Raw genomic sequence first — 22980 nt, 5'->3', positions numbered from 1 at the left:
CTGATTTTTTTGGGGCTTTTTTATATATGACTCGTGGTTTTTGGGGAATAATGTTTTTTAGATGTGGATCTGCTTGGAGGATGCTCCAATGTTTTGCTAATATTTCCTCCATGCTTTTGTGCTGGTTATGGTAAGTGGCGATAAATTTGGTGGAGTGATCTACAGTTGTGGCCAAAATTATTCAACCCCCACTGAAATTGAGTGTTTTGGCCAGTTTGACATTGCTTTTGATCATTCAGTCATCTTGCTTACATTTACATTAAAGAGGCACTTGTAGGTCAGACAAATATAACATAACAGTTATAATGAAATAACCACAAATGTCTTTTCTGTGCTCACAGCATTATCAGTTTTATTCAACCCCCAAGTGACATTCAATCTTAGTACTTAGTACAGCATCCTTTTACAGTTATAACAGCTTTTAAACGTGAAGCATAGCTTGACACAAGTGTCTTGCAGCGATCTACGGGTATCTTCGCCCATTCTTCATGGGCAAAGGCCTCCAGTTCAGTCACATTCTTAGGCTTGCGCACTGCAACTGCTTTCTTTAAGTCCCACCAGAGGTTCTCAATCGGATTTAAGTCTGGTGACTGCGATGGCCACTCCAAAATGTTCCAGCCTTTCCTCTGCAACCATGCTCTAGTGGACTTGGAGGTATGCTTGGGATCATTGTCCTGTTGAAAGGTCCAACGTCTCCCAAGCCTCAGGTGTGTGACGGACTGCATCACGTTTCCATCCAATATCTCCTGGTACTGAAGAGAATTCATGGTACCTTGCACACGCTGAAGCTTCCCTGTACCTGCAGAAGCAAAACAGCCCCAAAGCATGATTGACCCTCCACCATGCTTCACAGTAGGCAAGGTGTTCTTTTCATCATAGGCCTTGTTCTTCCTCCTCCAAACATAGCGTTGATCCATGGGCCCAAACAGTTCTAATTTTGTTTCATCAGTCCACAGAACACTATCCCACAACTTTTGTGGTTTGTCCACATGGCTTTTGGCATACTGCAGTCGACTCTTCTTATTCTTTGGAGACAGCAAGGGGGTACGCCTGGGAGTTCTGGCACGGAGGCCTTCATTACGCAGTGTGCGTCTTATTGTCTGGGCTGAAACTTCTGTACCCACATCTGACAAATCTTTTCTCAGTTCCTCAGCAGTCACACGGGGACTTCTCTCCACTCTACGCTTCAGGTAGCGCACAGCAGTCGAAGTCAGCATCTTCTTTCTGCCACGACCAGGTAGCGTTTCAACAGTGCCCTTTGCCTTGAATTTGCGAATGATGCTTCCTAAGGTGTCTCTTGGTATGTTTAACATCTTTGCAATCTTCTTATAGCCATTGCCCTTCCTGTGAAGAGAAATCACCTCTTCTCTTGTCTTCCTGGACCATTCTCTTGCCTTCACCATGTTTGTAACCACACCAGTAAATGTCTAGAAGGAGCTGAGTATCACAGTCATTTTAAAGCTGCCTAATTGGTGCTTATTATGCTTGATTGCTGCTCGGTGACATCCACAGGTGTTTTCAATACCTGATGGAAAGCACCTGTATGAACCTCTGTTCTTCAGAGTGGTAGTCTTTAAGGGGTTGAATAATTGTGGCAATGAAGAAACCACATAAGAACCATTTACTACTGTATTACATAAACAATTGATGTCATTTTAGTTGCATTTGGGTAGTTACAACGTCCTTGTAGGATTTGATTCTGAATACAATTCCAAATGTACACTATAGTCCCTAAACCCCTTTACAGCATTGGGGGTTGAATAATTTTGGCCACAACTGTATTTCTTGTGTGTGATTGTTGACCGATGTCTCTCTAAGGTAGAGATTGAAAGCTTGTTCAACTAGTTCAGATGGACATCCTTTATCTCTGAATTTTTGTTTAAGGATCAAACTTTGTGAGATGTAATCTTCTTTATGGGTACAGTTTTGCTGTAATCGGCAAAATTGTCCCTTGGGGATATTCTTGATCCAATTAGGTAGATGGAAACTTTTGTAATAAAAATAAGAGTTGCCTGCAGTGAGCTTAAAATGATCCTTGGCAACAATTTTTGCTTCATGGTGGCTTAATTATAGATCTAGAAAAGGTAATGTCTGGGTATTGTGCTTGAATGTAAACGAGGGACTAAAGGTATTGTTGCATTGTGCAACAAATTTTTCTATGGAAGATGACGGGCCATCCCAAATAAGAATATTGTCATCTATGTATCTTCCAAAGAAGATAATATTGGGGGCAAGAGGGTTATTGTGCCAAATGTGACTATCTTCCCAATAGCCCATAGCTAAGTTGGCATATGAGGGGGACAAAATTTGCCCCCATAGCTGTCCCCTGGGTATGGATGTAGAAATCTCCTTTGAAATTGAAATAGTTGTGTGTTAGACAAAAATGTGTGGCATCTAAAATGAAGGTAGCCAGCCTTTGGCTGAGATTGGGATCTGAAGACAAAAAATGATATAATGTGCTCAAGCCAAATAAATGGGGGATGGAAGTATATAATGAACAAACTTCTACTGACACCCAAGAATATTCAGGGTGCCACTTATAGGGAGTCAATAATTCTAGTAAATGGGTACCGTCCCGTATGTACGATTGGAGTGCTTGTGCTAAGGGTTGCAAGAATTGATCTATATATAAGGAAAACCCCTTAGTAACACTTTCCATTGCTGCTACAATGGGTCATCCTGGGGTTATTTGTTGGTTCTTGTGGATTTTAGGAATGTGATAGAAATAGGGGGTACTGCGCTCCATGGTGCATTTCAAGCCTTGGTGCCAGACCTCCTCCATCTTCCCGGCCGCTCATGCCTAACACTGACAGATGACAGATCATCATCCTGGATTGCACACAATGCCGTTTACTGTGGCTAAAGCCCCATTGATGGATATTGAAATGCCTTTTTTTATCTACCCTCCTGTAAGTTGCTGTTTTTAATGTGCAATAAATAAAGTTATTCAAGTTTACACTTAGAAGCGCCTTTCTCCTCTCTTTTCTTAATTTTAGAAATCTGTTCATTTGATAAAACATTTCTGTCCTGCTCCTCTGAATTTTCTCATTGCTGCAGTAAAAACGAATGTTTATTTGACCACACTAAGGATTAGAATATTGAGCGAACATTCTTAAAACAAAAACATTTCTAACATAATATTACTAGTGTATGGCCAGTTTAAAACTCTACAAGCCAGTCTCGAACAGAGATAGGGATTTATTGCTAGTGTGTGAGAGATAAGAATATGACCAGCTAGGTGTTCCTCCTGAAAGGCAGAAGAGACACTGATTTGCCCAACTATCTCCCCACACTAGATGGTGGCAAATGTATAGCCAAAAACATGAAGATTTTTATATTGCATAATGCACTTCAATTATGCAAGGGTTTAAAGTAGACTGGCATCTCCACACACCCCACCACCTGGATTGCTCAAAGCACAACCTGCAATTTGTTTTAGTGTATAGAAAACACATGGATATTTTTCCAACAGCAAAGCAACCCATTAACAACTGGAGTGGTTTGAGCCAGCAAAGGAATAACTGGAAGGAGAGCTGTCATTCTCCGTACGTGTTGTGACAGCATAATTTGAATCCTGCTATCGCAGCGGCTGCATCTTGTGCTTTGTCTCAGAAGAATCCTATTAAAAATGAAGCAAAGCCTTTGTTGGGGCTGTGTGTAAGCTGAACTCAGAAGAGCACTCCCCTTGGGACAGGCAGGCGGTAATAAGCAATTCAGGCTGTACCCTGGAGAGCAGTTGTGTCTATCAGCAAGGTAACGATTCACTGCTGAGTATCCATAATGATCGAGCTGGTGGAGACACCTTTCAATGGCTCGTAAAACGGAAAACCTTGATAAACTCACACTATGCAAAACGTCCTGACCTGGTTACAAGAACTGGAGGAGGCAAACGCTAATCTAATATCACAAGGATAAAGCGCTTGGCTTGTGTAGGAGCCATAATGTTGTTCAGACATGCCAAAATGATCGAATAAGGCAAGAGTCTGATGCTTTTACTTTTTACTATTCTTCTCCATTACTGGGAGCACTGAATGGTCTCCCTAGGGTAATGTGAAGGACATTACCGCTGCTCCATGGCGGTGATATTATTATCTTACATTTATCTGTACAAGTAGGCTCTTCTGTGGCCTGGTCTTTCACTGGTTTTCAATTTACCTGCAAAGTTAGTTCCAGAACCAGATGTAAAGTTTAGACCAGCCTCATATTTTGCTGGCCTGGATAGTAAACAACAGGGCTGTGAAGTAAAACAAGAAGAAGCGCACCAACCTTGCGCATTACCTCAGTAACCAAATTTATTTAGTAAAAGAATGGTACTCACAAACAGCGAATAAAAACAGGCATGTAAGTCCTCCCAGGGACTTCAAAGGCAAGAGGCCAGCGCAAATCCCATCATAGGGGTGGACACTCAGTACAACTGACGCGTTTCGAGCTCTGAGGAAGAAGGCATGACCTTCGAAACGCATCAGCTGTACTGAGTGTCCACCCCCATAATGGGCTTCGCGCTGGCCTCTTGCCTTTGAAGTCCCTGGGAGGACTTACATGCCTGTTTTTATTCGCTGTTTGTGAGTACCATTCTTTTACTAAATAAATTTGGTTACTGAGGTAATGCGCAAGGTTGGTGCGCTTCTTCTTGTTTTACTTCACAGTTCTGTTCTGGCTTCCCCAGCCTTGGTTTGGAGCTGCACGACCTTGTATGCCCCGGTGGTTGTTTTGTTGGGATTTGATCTACTCACCACCGGCCTGGGTCCCGGAGCGCAGGAGAAATTGCATTTAGTAAACAACAGGACCTGTTTACAATGACATTAAGGTGACTCTGCTTCTAGTCTTCTCCTAGATTGTAAGCTCAAAAGAGCAGGGCCCTCGTATTGTTACTGTCTTGTCTCATGTTATGTCCCCCTTGCTACTGTACAGCACTGAGCATACCCTTTGGCGCTATATAAATACTGTATAATAATAATATTAGCCTTCAGAAGTTAAAGCCCAGCTCTGGGAAAACCTAAAAGTTAGAGATGTGCCAGCACCGCAGAGGTTTTTTGCTTGATTAGCCTAGAGCAGGAGCCCCCAAACCTTTCAGTTAGAATATTCATGGGCTGGAAAAAATCCCCCATATATTAGGGTCCTTCTTAATATGAAAGTCTACATTAGTGCCTCCCTTTATATTAAGGTACCCATCTGAGTCCCCTTTTACATTAGAGTGCTAGATTCAGCCCATGGGCTGTAGTTTGGAGATCCCTGGTCTAGAGTTGAGTAAAGCAATTTTACTTACCTTCTTCTAATCCCCCCCCATGCTCCAGCTTTGGACTCTTTCCATGTCAACACATCCAATACAGAGCTATGGACTCTGCATTGATCTTGACGAAGTCAGGTCCCTCTACTGCTGGAGCGTGGGGGAGAAGACGCTATGGTGACTGGTCTAGCAGCATGGAGGAACAAAGGATCAGGTAATTAAATCTACTTTAAAGTTAGTGTAGACTTTTATTAACTAATAACAAACATGTTATACTTACCTGCTATGTATAATGGTTTTACACAGAGCAGCCCCAATCCTCGTCTTCTGGGGTCGCTCATCGGTGCTACTGGTTCCGCCTCTTCAGCAAGGCCGAGCTGCACTGCCTGCATCTAAAGAAACAAAGTGTAGCTCAGCCCTGCCTCCATTCCCTCATCAAGGGATTTGATTGACAGCAGCAGGAGCCAATGGCTCCCAGTGTTATCAATCTGCCGTGTTAGGACGGTAAGGGTCTCTGCTCTCTGGCACATCGCTGGATTGAAATCAGGCTCAGGTAAGTAAAACAGTGGCTGTGCAGGGGGGATCCTGTGGCACAGAATGATTTTGCAGCTAATACATTAAGGTAACTGGCATAGACTATGACTGGCATAGTACCACTGGATTGGCGTAAGGCCAATGTGGTGCCAATATTTAAATTTTAGACCTGTTAGTTTAACTTCTATAGTTGGGAAGATATTGAGGAGTTTTTAAAAGACCACATAGATGAGTTCTTGCTGGAAAAAAATATTTTAAGCAACAGACAGCATGGATTCATGAAAGACATGGATGTGGTATACTTGGATTTTGCAAAAATGTTTAGCACAGTTCCCCACACATGGCTAATGTGTAAGGTAAAGTATACGGACTTGGAAAAAGCCACATGCAAATGGATAGAAAACTGGCTAAAAGATTGTATTCAAAGAGCAGTGGTTAATGATTCATACGCTGAATGGTCTAGGGGGTGTCAGTGGTGTACCCCAAGGTTCAGTGTTGAGAACCTTACTTTTTAATATTGTTAAAAACAATATAGGGTATGAGATTAGAAGCACCATTTCAGTCTTGGCAGATGACACCGAGCTGTGCCGTGGAATAACGTCCTTACAGGATGTCTCCAATTTACAAGCCGACCTCAATGCACTTTTTAATTGGGCAACTATGTGACAAATGAGGTTTAATGTTGATAAATGTAAGGTTCTGCACTTGGGGGCTAAGAATATGCATGCATCATACATACTAGGGGGGTACAACTGGGGGAATCAATGGTGGAGAAGGATCTGGGGGGGTCAATGGTGGAGAAGGATTTGGGAGTTCTGGTAGATCACAAGCTTAATAATGACATGCAATGCCAAGCTGCGGCTTCTAGAGTGAGCAAAATCCTCTCTTGTATTAGGAGAGGTATAGACTCCAGAGAGAGAGATATAATTTCTCCTGGTACAAATCATTAGTAAGACCTCATCTGGAATATGCAGTTTAGTTTTGGGCACCAATTCACAAAAAGAACATTGGGGAACTGGAGAAAGTACAGAGAAGGGCAACCAAACTGATAAGAGGCATGGAGGAGATCAGCTATGAGGAAAAATTAGAGGAACTGAATTTATTTTCTCTTGAGGAGTTTTAGGGGGGACATGGTCAACATGTATAAATACATCAGTGGTTCATATAGTGAACTCGGTGTAGAGTTATTCACCCTGAGGTCAGCACAGAGGACAAGGAGGCACTCTTTACATCTGGAGGAAAAGAAATATAATCTCCAAACACGGAAAGGTTTCTTCACAGTGAGAGCTGTGAAAATGTGGAATAGACTTATTGCACAGGTGATAACCTATCATGGGACCACGCTTGGAGTCACTGAGTTCCTGAGAGCGACCCATTCTTTCACAAATGTTTGTAGACGCAGTCTGCTTGCCTAGGGGCTTGATTGTATACACCTGTGGCCATGGAGGTGATTGGAACACCTGAATCCAATGATTTGGAGGGTGTCCCAATACGTATGGCAATATAGTGTGTGTGTGTGTGTGTGTGTGTGTATGTGTGTGTATGTATGTATGTATATATATATATATATATATATATATATATATATAATAGAAATAATAAATATATTGTGGGAACTCGCTTCAATTGGTAGAGCTCTTCTTGTTAAAGCACACAGCAACTTGCTTCTTTACGGGCTTTTTTGCCCACTTTTATTTAAACAAAATGTCCCATAAACACAAATGCTTCCCACACAGGGGTATCCACCATCAAGAAATACCAACAAAGATTCAGCCTCCTGGCTTGTACACAGTTTACTGTCTGTCTCCTGCAGACTCTTCCCAAATTATGGCCACTTGCACACAGCTAGTCTGGCTTTCACCTGACTCCAAGGCAGAGACCTCCTGTCTGCCGGGGTGGAGCCCTCCTGACTCCGTCTGCCGGGGTGGAGCCCAGAACTATGGTTAGGACTCTATAAAAAGGCCTGCACACACCTGTGCAATCAGTGTGCTGGGGGTTCTCAAAACACGGACCCCGGATTGGAGATTTCATCCCTCCCAGATCTCTTTGAAATCTCCAGGCTCCAGATCCCAAAACAAACTTAATGAGCAAATGAGGAAACTGAAAAGCCAGTTTCCTCTGCAATCCATCAACTCTCTGGAGCCCCTCAACCTGCCTGGTTGAGAATCCAGGGTTTTCAGCTTTATTTTGACCATGGCAGGACACCGCACTGCCACAATATATATATATATTTTAAAGCACCCCCATACACACCCTAATTCAAATGCACAGTGTATGGTGTATCCAAAGTTCGATTGCACCACATGTGAGGTGTTGCCATGAACATCAGAGAGCAATAGTTCTAGGGTCATCATTTTTGTTATCTCCAACTTGATAACTTGTAAAGGTTTTTAAAGTGTCACCTAAGGACGATTTGGGGAACCATCGTATTTTGGGATTACACGGGAGTGCACAGCTTTAAGGCTTGACATGTTTGGTATCCACAGTCATGGCCAAAAATATTGGCACCCCTGCATTTCTGTCAGATAATGCACCACTTTGCTCAGAAAATTGTTGCAATTACAAATCTTTAGGCATTCTCATGATTATTACTTTTGTGTCCATTGGTATGACACAAAGTGGAGAAACAAAAAGCCAAATCTGAAACATTCCACACAACCCCAAAAATGGACTGGACAAAATTTTTGGCACCTTTTCAAAATTCTAAGAAATAATTGCATTCCAAGTTTGTGATAATCCTGTAATTTGTAATTAAACTCACCTGTATCTGTAAACAGATTTTATGTTCCTGTGTGCACTGTGCACAACATTGTCAAGAAGTTTACAGCCCATGGCACTGTAGCTAATCTCCCTGGATGTGGACGAAAGAGAAAAATTGATCAAAGACTGCAACAAAGGATTGTTCAAATGGTGGATAAAGAACCTCCATCAACTTCAAGACAAATTCAAGCTGAGCTTCATGCATAGGGTACAACTGTGTCAGCTAACATTATACCTCAGCATCTGAATGAAAAGGGAAGCTATGGTAGGAGACCCAGGAGGACCCCACTGCTGACACCGAAACCAAAAAAGCCAGATTGGAGTTTGCTAAAACTTACCTGAGGAAGCCAAAATCCTTTTGAGAGAATGTGCTATCGACAGGTGAAACAAAATTACAGCTTTTTGGTAAAGCCCATCATGCTACTGTTTTCAGGAAAAGCAATGAGGCCTTTAACCACTTGCCGTCCGCCTGCTGTTTATAAACGGCAGGACGGTGGCACTCCAGGGGCGGGTTGCCGTTCATAAACAGCACCCGCCATTTCTAGCTGTGCGCGCTCCCTGGGAGCGCGCAGCACCGCGATCCAGTGCCCGCTGTGTCTTCCGGACACAGTGAAACACCGATCGTCGTACGGGACCTCTGTACAAGGTCCCAATCATGTGATCACTGATTGGCCAATCAGTGATCACATGCAAAGTAGTAAGCAAGATGTCACTTGTGACATCATTGCTTACTACGTGTGAAATCTGTGAATGATCACAGAGATCACATGGTACAGGGCTATTCACAACAGCCTTGTGAAAGAGAAATGATTGCTTTTACATTCTATATGGGTGAAAAAGCAATCACTGTAAAAAAAAAAACAAAAAAACAAATCTTCATCACCCCCCACAAGTAGTACAGTGTCACCATGGTGACTCTATACTGCTAGGGTGACAGTATGTAAAAAAAAGAAAACAAAACATAAATAATAATATAAAAAATAAAAAAAAAAAAAAAAATATATATATATATATATATATATATATATATATAAAAAGTTTAAAAATTATAATTTTTGGTTATAAACTAATTTGGCTTATTTATTTTTTTTTACTAAAAAGATAACGGAATAAATTCTGACCAAGATTTATGATGAAATATTATTTATTTGTAAAACTTTATAAGGAAAACACCTTTTTTCAAAATTTTTGGACTTTTTCATTTACATAGCAAAAAAAAAAAAAATCCCAGGGGTAAATAAATACCACCAAAATAAAGCTTTATCTGTCTCAAAAAAATGGTAAACAATTCATATGGGTACAGTGTTGCATGACCGCGCAAATGTCATTCAAAGTGTGATAGCGCTGAAAGCTGAAAATTGCCCTGGACAGGAAGGGGGTATAAGTGTCTGGACAGGAAGTGGTTAAAGAAAAGAATACAGTCCCTACAGTCACACATGGGGGGGGGGGGGTCACTGATGTTTTGGGGTTGCTTTGCTGCTTCAGGCACTGGATTTCTTGACCGTGTGCATGGCATTATGAAATGTGAAGACTACCAAAGAATTCTTGGGTGCAATGTCAGAAAGTTGGGTCTCTGTTTGAGGTCATGGGTCCTATAGCAGGACAATGACCCAAATCACACGTCAAAAAGCCCCCAGAAATTATTTCAGACAAAGTGCTGGAGAGTACTGAACCAGCCAGCAAGGAGTCTAGATCTCAATTTCATAGAGCACCTGTGGAGAGATCTTAAAACAGCAGTTGGGAAAAGGAACCCTTCCAATCTGAGAGACCTGGAGCAGTTGGTGAAAGAAGAGTGGTCCCAAATCCAAGTAGAGAGGTGTAGAAAACTCATTGATGTTTACAGAAGCGATTTCTTTCAGCTATTTTTTCAAAGGGGTGTGCTACCAAATAATAAATTGAGGGTCTCAATAATATTGTCCAGTCCATTGTTGGGGTTTTGCTTGGAATGTGTCAGATTTGGCTTTTTGTTCTTCACTTTTTTGTTTCATAGCAATGCAAACAAGAGAAATACACATGAGAATGCCTAAACATTTGTAATTTCAACCATTTTCTGGGAGAAATGTAGAGGTGCCAATATTTTTGGCCATGACTGTAGTTACTCAACACAACTCCATTTTTTATCTTTTACAAAAAAAATGGGTATAATATTGTGTTTGTTTGCACAAAAATTAATTTGAGTGGAATCTTTCCTGAAAATATGAATTTGAAAAATAACTGCATAAATATTGTTCAACATAAAAAAACTGCCTACCATCATTTTATTCTCCAAGTTCTCTACTTTCAGAAAATATATGCAAAGATTTTTATTGAGTTTTTTTTTTAATATAAATAATTTTTTTAAATTTTTGTTGTCTTCAAAGTAATTTAAAAAAAAATGCCAATGTTAACATGTGTGAAAAAGAGTTAAATAAATTCCCTGTACAAGTGGTTAAACACCAAGAAATTTGGTCTGAGTGAAAAATTCACAGATTGTTTCCCTTTAATTTGTGGAGACAGCTTTACCCCATCCCTATGCCATCGACATTACAAAAAGTCTCATTTATTTTATGTTGTCATTGAGTTCCTCAGCCATGCAGTGGGATATAGAGCTCTTATTTAAAATAATATACATTCCTTCTTGGTGTTGCTGGCTGCACGGCGCAGATGGGCTGTCTGGTGTCTTATCCATGGCCAGTAAATTTTCAGGGCTGATAAAAGGTAACAGCCTCGGTTAATAAAAATATACAGTTCTAAGAGTCGGGGAGAAGTAGTTTTAGCTTGATAACGAACTGCGCCTGCCACCTTGGCTTGCTAATTAGCAGATGTCACCGTTAATGTTGGGTTTGTTGTAGAAGTAAGCAAAGTGTGTAATTCAGGATGTCTGGGTGATTCGGAAGATGACGGCCTCAGCCAAGAGTTGCAATCCTCACAATAAATAATTCACTGATTGAGGCACTGTGACCATTAAAACAGAACTTTTTTTCTGGGCTTCATGTAGATGTAAAAAAAGACAAAACAGTTATGAAGGCATTAAAAATAATGACTTGAATGTTTAAAGAGTAACTCCACATTTGTTGAGATAAAAGCTGCAGTGTCTGCATCCCTTTAGAAGTAATTCCAGGTATGTTTTTTTTTTTAGATATATTTAAGCTGGTGCACTTTGGCCCAGTATAGCTGGCTTTTTTTCAGCAGGAATTCAGGGGAACCTCCAGCACTGATTGTATATCCTGGGATGTGCTGAAGGGTCTATTGATGCTGGCTGTTGGGGGTTTGATTGTCACTGGGGAGGTCTATTGAGGCTGGCTGAAGGGAATCTTTTTTACTGCTTTTTGTGTTATCATTACCAAATTCCATACAAATTACTACAAAATGATATGTAGCGCCCCTCTCGTTAGCTAGGGGAAGCTAGATAGGTTTTCAGCCAGAGGTTGACTTTAGATCACCCTACTTCCCTACTCTAAAAGTTTCTAGAAGGCAGTGGGCAGGAGTGAGAAGGGCTGGCCTACATATTCAGAGGACTCTGGCCAATCCCCAAGCAGGAGGCTTGGCATGGGGCCAGGGCAGTCTTTAAGTATAACTGAGCCTGCTCAGCAGGAGCAGTAATGTCAGGTGGAAGATGGAGTGAAGGCTGGATTGTGGAGCCTAGAAGCGGGCCAGGAGAGGGAGAATCTTTCAGCCTCAACAGCCCCCTGAGAGAGGACAGATTGGGAAGCAGGGAAGGAACCAGTCAAGCATAAGGCCTGAAGGCAGCCACGAACCCATAAGCTTGCAGGAGATGACTAAGTGAGTAATCCCACACCGCCTGGGCCAGATAAGGGGAGAGGACATTCTGGTGGGAAACCTGACTAGCCCCCATCTAGGAATGTTGATTTAAAATGGCAGTTTCTGGGTCCCCTTGTTCAGGGATTTCCTCAGGCAGCTGGGTGAAGAGGAGAATTTATCTGGGGTCTGAGGTGGTACACCAGGTGGGCTGGAGAGCTCTCCAAGAAGAGAATGTTTGTTTGTGGACTTGTACATAATTGCTAAGGAGTTGTCCTCAAGTTGCAGTTTCTGTGGAAATGCTATACATCCCTCAAACCCATCCAAGTTTAATACCCTTTAATAAAACCAAAATAAAACCAAGTTCAAGGACTGTTTACTGTCTCCAGTGTGCAAGGTCTGAAGAAAATGTGTGTTGCCTGGTTGTGCAGGGCTATAGGAGGACCCAGAACTCTGCAACTCCTAAAGGGGTAGTGCTAGAGATACTTGGTTCTTTATTACTTAAAAAGGGCAGTACTGGGAGGTGGAACCAAGGGATGGTGCTCAGAGGTGGGTATGGGGTGGAGACAAGGGGTGACTCAGAAAGAGGATGTTCCTGCACCTATTCTCTGAGAAAAAAGCCCTGAATATAACTATGCATATACCATACAAGTAGGATCACCAAAGTAGATAACACTATTGCAGTGGTCTCTATGTGCTTCCAGGTCCTGTGCCGAGCGGCTGCCCTGATGCGCTCTGAACACAGAAAGTCGGCGGCTCGGCACAGACTCCATTTAAAGAATGTTATACATTTTTTCAATGCATGCAAAGCATTCTGTATGGGTTGATTAACTGAAGGGGCAGGGTGGTTATATCACACTCTCCACCTCGTCCTCTTCCATAACGTTTATGGAGTATCTCAACAAAAATTAAATTCGTATTGCAGAGGATTTCTAAAATGTGTATTGTATCTTAATGCAGATGTCTGGAGAAATCAGTGAGCCAATCACACAAGCAGGAATGAGATTTATGATGGCTTTCCATAAACTAGCTGTATGCAGAACCCCTCCAGGATAACACGTTGCATTGACATTTTTGACGATTTTAGAAAATTGCAGCAACTTTGAAATGGGAAGATCATTTTTAATAAAACTAAGTTACAAAATGGCTTGTGTGGCAAATTTATTTCCATATTTTTCTCTCTTAGGGAGGCGTTCTTGAGTAGCAGAGATGGAGCCAGCCCAGTGAAAGGCCTGAAAGCAGCTACCATCCCACCACGTTGACAGGACAACACAGTGTGAGCACTCCTATACCCCCTGAACCAGATAAAGCAAGAGGGCAGTCAGGTGCAAGACCCAACTAGTTCTCATCCGGGACTACTTGACTGGCAGATCTTGGAATATCTTGCCCAGGATAACCTCAATGCAGCTGGGTGAAAAGGAGAATTCATCTGGGGTCTGAGAAGGTACACTAAGAGGACTTCAGTGCTCTTTAACAGACTGTTTTTTTTTTATCCACTTTAACTTGTATTGTATTGTATGAACAGTATTGTTCCTAAGAAGTTTGTCCTTGAGTTTATAGTTCTTTGTGCATCCCATATACCCCTAGACCCCATTCAAGTTATTAACCCCATAATAAAAACAACTAAAAACCACCTCAAGGACTGTTTACTGACTCTGAATGTACAAGTATGGAAAAATGTGTGTTGCCTGGCCATGTAGCATTTAGGGAGATACAAATAAATTCAAGGGCCCTCAGGAGGGTAGTGCTAAACAAAGATGTCAACATAAAAATCTATCCAAGTTTAGGTCTGCTGGGGCTAGGCCAGGAATATCCAGCCAGCCACTCTAGAGTCTGCTACATTTAGCCAGACAACCCCTATGATGGTAAGTATATCTGAGGGTAGTACCCATGTGTTCCACCCATTCTTTGGATTGAAGAGCTTTCGTTCTGACTCGGAAGGTATTAGGGAGTGTTGGATCTCTGCAGGTCAAAATCAGAGCTCTTCAATTATCAGTAAGCATGAGATTTATTGATTAGAGTGCTCTAGCTCTCACTCAGTAGGTGTGTCAGAGAGACCATGGTTTCCAAACACAGAACAAAGGTCCTTCTTTGCAGCATGCTGGTAGTAGGAAGGGTTTTCCACTAAGACTGTGGAGGTCTGACTCAGCATGGAGAGTTTCAGTTCTCTGCAGAGAGACCGCTGCTTCCACAGAAAGAGCAAGGGCCCCCCTTTGCAGCATGCTGGCAGGTGACTACACCTGCCACCTGTGAGCAGCTAGCTGCGGCTGCTGATCCAATACACTTTCTTGACAGGTTGGCAGTTGCCACAGCTATCTGTGGCTGTTCGAACAGCTAGTGATCAGCACAAGTGACACCGCTGTCGACCTGCCATTAAAGTGTATGGGATCAGCAGTCACAACTAGCCCCCTAGAGGTAGCAAAAACAGAAGCAGGAATCAGCAGATTACTGCCGCTGTCATTTGCACTGAGCCAAATTGCCCATGTGAATATAACACATACACTCAACAGCCGCTTTATTAGTGTCACGTACCTGATGGGAGACTGAAATGACGAGGTCGGCCTCACTTGTGTCACTAGCCCTGACCCCACTGGAGTTGGAACAGAGGGAGTCTAGGGACCAGGGGGACAAGAGCGCCAGTAGTTGTTGTTTGCAGCTCTTGCGGATGATGACCTTGGAAGGCTGATGATCCTCTGATTCAGGCACAGTAGTAACAAGCAGAGCAGGTCTTGTAGATTGCCAGGCGTGCACCAGGGCAAGGCAGGTAATGAGGGTAAGAGACAGGAGCAATGTCATAGGAATAGCCAGGGTCATCAACAGTCGGGCAGCACGGTACAGAATCAGAAGGAAAGCCAAGGTCAGGAGCAGAGCTGAAGTCAGGAACCAGTATCAGGAGAACAATCAGAGTCAGGTCAGGAACAAGCCGGGTCAGCAACAAAGGAATCGCACAGGAACAAGCAGGACATGGGGGAGCTGAAGACCAGTCAGCAACTAACATGGGCAGAGACACTCTTTAAATAGCCCGTCTGGCGCCAATCTTCATCGTGCGTGTGCACTTGCGTGTGCGCGATCGCGCATTTCTGCACGCAACCGACCACTCTTCTCCTGACTTTCCTATGCGCACTTCTATTCACAATTCGTCTTGCCGGAAATCCCTTACAATTAGTTACACCTTGCTAGTCCCGGGTTGGACCCCCTTTTGTCTTCAGAACTGCCTTAATTCTTTGTGGCATAGATTTAACAAGGTTTTGGAAACATTCCTCATGAGTGAGTTACTGTTGCCTTTCTATCATCTCAAAGCAGTTTGCTCATTCGCCTCTGACCTCTGACATCAACAAGACATTTTCCTCCACACGACTGTGGCTCATTGGATATTTTCTCTTTTCCGGACCATTGTCTGTAAACCCTAGAGATGCCACATTCAAAATCCTCTTTCTTACCCATTCTGATGCTCAGTTTGAATTCAGCAAGTTGTCTTCCCCAGATCTAGATACCTAAATGCATTGAGTTGCTGCCATGTAATTGACTGTTACCAAGCAATTGAACAAATGTACCTAATAAAGTAGCCAGTGAGTGTATATGGAAAATTATCCATACTAGGGTCGTTGGTTCGAATCCCAACCACGGCACTACCTGCATGAAATTTACATGTTCTCCCTCTACTTGAGTGGCTTTTCTTCGGGTACTCCAGTTTCCATTCACACTCCAAAAGATGTGCTGGTGTGCTATTTGGCTCCCGTCTAAATTGGCCCTAGTATGCCTATGTAAGAATGTGAGGGACCTTAGATTGTAAGCTCCTTGAGGACAGGGACTGATGTGACTGTACAATATATCAATACATATGCAATACATATGTACAGCGCTGCATAAATGGTTGGTGCTATGCAAGTAATACATTAATAAAAAAAACAAACAAACATTGATCAGACTATGTATTCTATTTAAAGTGGAGCTATAGGCATTTTGGATAGAGCGGGGGAGGGGGGGGGGGTGTCTGTTGCAGGTAATAACTCCTGTCAGCTTTTTCTTTTCACCATTTGTGTCCCTTTGAAGAGATTTCCCATCTCTTCCTGTCCCATAGTCGAAATGAAAATCTCTGCAAATTAAGGGAATTCCTTGGGGACCCCCAGGTCACCAGAACTAGTGTCCCCATTGGAAGCTTTCCCCTCTATTACTTTTCTGAGGACAACCCACAATTTGGGATTTTCGTTTACTTGCACTTTCAGCCCGGGTTCACACTGATGTGTTGCGGAATTTGCAGCGATTTCTGTGCGAATTCTGCACCGCATCAGAATCACACCCCGTTCATGCGAACCGCTGCGGGTGTGTATGCTAAGTTGACACCCCGAAAGCAGTTCGCAAAACGCGGTGCGATGTGCAGAATCGGGTCGCATAGGTGTGAATAACCACGCGATCCGATTCTAGTGCGGACCCAAAAAAGGGTCCTGCACGTTTTTTGGTGCGGGTGCGGTGCGATTAGAGCCATGCAAAATGAATGATGCCAATTGCACCGCACACAAATCGCATGTGATTCGCACAGGAATGTGGTGTGGTTCCCATGCAAATCACATGCGATATGCTGCACCGCACATATGTGAACCCGGGCTGAATGGAAGGGGGCACATACAGCAATAAAAATTGACAGGGGTTCAATTTCCTCTCCAATCTGTCCAAGACTGGAAAAAAGTTTTTTCCTTTTCTTATAGTTTATGTCTGGGTTGGCTCTATCCAAAACCAACTTTTTTTTCCAGTTAAATCAGAATAATAATTCCTGATTCGTGCCCTAAATGCAGAACACATTTTAGAATCACCGGGAATAATTTCAGGCTTCTCTCTGCGATTCTGACTTTGTGCCAGACTTTATCATTATTAACCTGCAGGTATTTTAATTAACATTGGGATGTCTGCAGGTTTAATACTGGATCCTCGCCAACCCGAATACAGTCAGTAATTAAATTTTACTGAATATTTTGCTCACTCGAAGATCTGCAGTATAAATAGATTTGATTCGTCAAATCCCTTTCAGCCAAATGGCCACTTAACTAATCTGACTTTAAATTTCTTATTCATTATTGTAAAATATATGGAGGTTTTTTTTGCTAAATTTTCAAGGACATTATGGAAAATATCAAGTCTTAAATGGGTTGTGTCAACTGTTTTTTTTTTTTCTTAAAGGGTCAGGCCACCCTAAACAGTTTTGAGCAGAAGTTGAAAGGGCCGCTTGTTTTAAAGCAGAATTAAAGCAGAACTAAAGACAAATCTTTTTTTTTAACCACTTCCAGACCGAACACTTTTACCCCCTTCCTGCCCCCAGGGCAATTTTCAGCTTTCAGCGCTATCACACTTTGAATGACAATTGCGCGGTTATGCAACATTGTACCCAAATGAATTTTTACCATTTTTTTTGAGACAGATAAAGCTTTATTTTGGTGGTATTTATTCACCGCTGGGATTTGTATTTTTTTTGCTATGTAAATGAAATGTCCAAAAATTTTGAAAAAAAGTTGTTTTTTTTATAAAATTTTGCAAATAAATAATATTTCATCATAAATATTAGCCAAAATTTATTCCGTTATCTTTTTTTGTAAAAAAAAAAAATCCAAATTAGTTTATAACCAAAAATTATAATTTTTAAACATTTTTTTTTTACATTTTTATTTTATTTTTTTATATTATTATTTTTAATTTTTATTTTTATTTTTTTACATACTGTCACCCTAGCAGTACAGTGTCACCATGGTGACACTGTACTACTTGTGGGGGGTGATGAAGATTTTTTTTTTTACACTGATGGCTTTTACACCCATATAGGATGTAAAAGCAATCATTTCTCTTTCTCTCTGTCTGCATTCTTGCAGTCATTGAGAAGTACTGAGTGAGCTGTGATTGGTCACAGCTTGTCACATGGTACAAGGCTTTTGTGAATAGCCTTGTACCATGTGACCTCTGTGATCATTCACAGATTTCACACGTAGTAAGCAATGATGTCAGAAGTGACATCTTGCTTACTACTTTGCATGTGATCACTGATTGGCCAATCAGTGATCACATGATCGGGACCTCGTACAGAGGTCCCGTCCAACGATCGGTGTTTCACTGTGTCAGGAGGACACAGCGGGCACCGGATCGCGGTGCCGTGCACAAGCAGGGTGCGGGGAGGCCGTTTATAAACTGCCACCTTCCGGCCGTTTATATGCAACAGCCGGTCGGGAAGTGGTTAATGGATAGAGTAAAGGAGGGTTATAATCACTATCACTTTTTTGCCATCTTTGTCTCATTGGTAAGATGTTCCTTCACTTCCTGTCCCATAGTCAAAACAAGAAGTGAGAGGAAATCCCCCCAAAGTGAGGGAATCCCTGGTTCCCACCAGAACTAGTGTCTGCATTAGAAGATTCCCCCTCTATTCCTATTCAACTTGGGTTTCGGGTTTCCTATCACATTTGGTGATAACCAGGGGCGGACTGACAACTCATGGGGCCCCCGGGCAATAGGAAATCATGGGGCCCCGGTGTCCTCGCCCACACTCAAACCACACCCAAAAAAGCCTATGAAAGGTACCAGGGGCATCTCATGGGACCCCCTACTGACCTCGGGCCCTCGGGCAGTGCCTGAATGGCTAAATGGTCAGTCCACCCCTCGTGATAACTGTAAACAGGACATGTAGAGAGGGGTGAATTGCCCAAATGGGGGCACAGACAGCAATAAAGGCCAGACAGGGGTTCTAATCCCTCTCCACTCTATCCAAAAACCCCTAATGTCTCATGAACTGCTTAAAGACCGCCCACAATACATTTACTGCTACAGGGTGGCCCCTGTGCACAGGATCACATATATATATGTGATTCTGCATTTCTGGGTAGGGGGCGTGCAAGAGGAGAAGAGAAGGAGAAGATAATATGCAAGGCGTTATTACATCAAGTATCTGGTGAGGGCATAAGAAGACTGTTCTAATTACTTACATATGGACTGTTAAAAGTCTGGGGGAGATTATTGAGCACAGAAACTGTATGAATAAATACTCAACATGTCATGTTTTTAAAATGTGTGTGCCCATGAATTACTAAAAAACTGCGGTACCCTGCATTTTCCATAGGCAAAGCTTTAAAAGCCCCCTCAGGTCATCATTGTAGGGTTAACTGTAACTAGTAATAATGGGTCTACAACAGGGGCGGACTGACAACTCATGGGGCCCCCGGGCAATAGGGGATCATGGAGCCCCTGTGTCCTTGCCCAAACTCAAAGAAAGCCTATGAAAAATGTACCAGGGGCATCTCATGGGGCCTACCTTGAAGCAGATGGGCTACAACAGCAGAAGACCTCACCAGGTTCTACTCCTGTCAGCTAAGAACAGGAAACGGAGGCTACAATTCACACAGGCTTACCAAAATTGGACAGCAGAAGATTGGAAAAACCTTGCCTGGTCTGATGTGTCTCGATTTCAGCTGTGACATTCAGATGGTAGGGTCAGAATTTGGCATAAACAACATGAAAACATGAATCCATCCTGCCTTGTATCACCGGTTCAGGTTGGTGGTGGTGGTGGTGCAATGATGTGGGGGAGATTTTCTTGGCACTAGCAAGATGTACCTAATAAAGTGGCCGGTGGGTGCATATAAATATGCAATGAATGATTGTGCTCACTTCTCAAGTGACAAAACGTGCCAGAAATTCATCACCACGTGATAGCACCAAAAAATCCACATTTCTATATACTCTTACCCTCAATGAAAAAATTCTTCGCCTCAGTCTATATCTATGTGTGTGTGTCTCATATCATATAGGTATCCTCTTCTTTCAAAGATTTGCTCCTCAAAAAGAAAAAAAAACATATATAGTGTAATATGTCTTTAAAACTCACAACCTCCACATTAGAGTGAAACTCACATGAAACGAGACTATATCACCATATGTGCAAATTACAACCACCATCTGTGCTCAGCATCTCTCCCTGTAGGTCATGTACCTTACCAAACTCTGGTTATAAACATGCATATCCAATGTCTCCACAAGATTCCCCGTTCCTTGATATCTTCCTATACCCTCTAGATGTTCCACCCCATCACAGGCTCCCGACATATGTAATTAGAACATAGGGACCAGGGGCGGACTGACCATTTGGAAACTCGGGCGCTGCCCAAGGGTCCGGGGTCAGTAGGGGGCCCCATGACATGCCCCTGGTACCTTTTATATAGGCTTTTTTGAATTTGGGCAAGGACACCGGGGCCCCATGATCCCCTATTGCCCAGGGGCCCCATGAGTTGTCAGTCCGCCCCTGATAGGGAATGTTCCTTCGGGCCTAGGCACATGTGTGCCATGTGGCAATGGGAGCTTACCCTTTCACACCAGATGCAGTTGGATGTACAAAAAAGCTTTATTTCCTTTCTGATTCTGCTTACAATAACCACTTGCCCTCCAGAATATTTACCCCCCCCCCCCACACACACCTTCCTGACCAGGCCATTTTTTACAATACGGCGCTGCGTTACTTTAACTGACAATTGTGCAGTCATGCAATGCTGTACCCAGATTATATTAATGTACTTTTCCCCCACGAATATAGCTTTCTTTTGGTGGTATTTTATCACCACTGCAGTTTTTACTTTTTGTGCTATAAACAAAAAAAAAGACCGACAATTTTGAAAAAAAACCTGTATTTTTTATTTTCTGCTATAAAACATATCCAATAAAAAAAATTAAAAAATCAAAATTTCTTCATAAATTTAGGCCAAAATGTATTCTGCTACATATTTTTGGTAAAAAAAATCCCAATTATTGTATATTGATTAGTTTGCGTAAATGTTATAGCGTCTGCAAACTGGTACATATACTGTAGTTTTTTTTCAATTTTTATTTTTTATACTAGTAGTGGCAGCGGTCAGCGGCTTATAGTGGGACTGCGATATTGTGGTGGACATTTTTACTAACTGACACCAACGGGCACTTTGTAGGAACCAGTGACACTAATACAGTGATCAGTGCAAAAAAAATATACACTAATCACTGTACTAGTGACACTGACTGGGAAGGGGTTGACATCTAGGGTGATCAAACAGATCCAGTGATAATGTCACTTGGAAAAATAAGTTCTCGTGACAGAGGGAAAGGTTTTATTTTTAATATTCTCTTCTCCATCTACACCTCCTCCCTTGGCCAACTCATACACTCTCACAGCTTCAACTACCACCTATATGCCGACGACACACAAATCTATCTCTCAACCCCCTACCTCACCCCCTCAGTCTCTGCCCGAATCACACACCTACTGAGCGACATATCAGACTGGATGTCACTCCACTTCCTTAAACTGAACCTCTCCAAAACCGAGTTTCTTGTCTTCCCCCGAGCCCGGACCCCACCCCCCCATTGACTTCTCTATCACATCCAACAACGCCACCATCAAACCCGCCCCGCAGGCCAGAGTACTTGGTGTCATTCTGGACTCCAACCTATCCTTCCAGCCCCAAGTCCAATCTTAAACAAACTCATGCAGACTCCACCTCCGCAACATCGCCAAAATCCGCACGTTCCTAACCCCAGAAACCACTAAACAGCTCATCCACTCCCTCATCATATCACGACTCGACTACTGCAACTCCCTCCTCACTGGCCTGCCTCGCCGCTGGGTATCCCCGCTTCAGTCCATCCTGAATACGGCTGCCAGACTCATTCACCTTTCCAACCGCTCCGTTTCCACCACCCCCCTCTGCCAATCCCTCCACTGGCTTCCGACTGCGCAACGGATCAAATTCAAAATCCTAACACTGACGTACAAAGCCGTCCACCATACTGCCCCGAACTACATCACTGACCTAATATCCAAGTACCACCCAACACGCACACTCCGCTCCTGACAAGACCTCCTTCACTCTAGTTCCCTGGTCTCCTCCTCCCATGCCCGCCTCAAGGACTTCTCCAGGGTGTCACCCATCCTCTGGAACTCCCTTCCCCAACCCATCAGATTATCACCTACTCTCCTCTCCTTTAAGCGCACCCTGAAAACCCATCTCTTCAGGGAAGCCTACCCCACCCCTTGCTAACTTGACGACCTCCTCCACTCTTCCGACCACTCCATCCCCCACAGCTATCTCCTCCTGTGCCACCATCCCCTCCCTCCTAGATTGTAAGCTCCAAAGAGCAGGGCCCTCGATCCCCTCGTGTTTTGCATTGTATTGTTATTGTTCTGTCACATGTTCTGTCCCCCTTTGTAATGTACAGCGCTGAGCGAACTATTGGCGCTTTATAAATACTGTATAATAATAATAATAATAATAATAATAATAATGATCAGAGGGTTAAGTGTGTGCCTAGCTATGTACTTGGTGTACACTAGGTGGTGCTTTTACTAGGGGAAGTGATAGATCGTGTTCTCAGCTCTGCAGAGACACATGATCCATGACTTCCCCCTGTCACAACAGGGCTGTGCACATAGACACAGATCTTTTCTTTCTCCCTGAACAACAATCTGCAGGCACAACCTCAGCCAAAAAATTGGGCAATATATTGTATTTTCAGTATGCGCCCTAAAATTAACTTTGGTGTATTTTTTCCTGAAATTTTGGCACTTGATAAACCATTGCTCCAATATAATCTGACATATAAAACTGGAACCATTTTCTTTCCTACAGCGTCTCTGCTTTCAAAAAATATTTAATATCTTGTTGAATGTTAAAGTGGTTCTCGAGGCTAGACATTTTTTTTACCTTAATGCATTCCCTGCATTA

The 22980-nt window shown here is 42.7% G+C and overlaps 1 protein-coding gene across 1 annotated transcript in view; it reads left to right on the top strand.

Annotated features, from left to right (window-relative positions):
* The window catches only part of SORCS1 (sortilin related VPS10 domain containing receptor 1), a 1076837-nt gene extending 1062945 nt beyond the window's left edge, over positions 1-13892 (top strand). The window contains exon 26 of the mRNA XM_089660690.1: positions 13446-13892. Coding sequence (XP_089516816.1) covers positions 13446-13521 — 76 coding nt within the window. The 3' untranslated portion in view covers positions 13522-13892. The remainder of the gene's footprint in view (positions 1-13445) is intronic.
* The last annotated feature ends 9088 nt before the right edge of the window (positions 13893-22980 follow it).

Source organism: Staurois parvus, unplaced genomic scaffold, assembly GCF_062004578.1.
Source record: "Staurois parvus isolate SC_StPar_1 unplaced genomic scaffold, SC_StPar_1.0 ptg001263l, whole genome shotgun sequence".
Taxonomy (NCBI): domain Eukaryota; kingdom Metazoa; phylum Chordata; class Amphibia; order Anura; family Ranidae; genus Staurois; species Staurois parvus.
The sequence above is the reverse complement of the archived record's forward strand: the minus strand, read 5'-3'. Positions and strand labels throughout refer to the sequence as shown.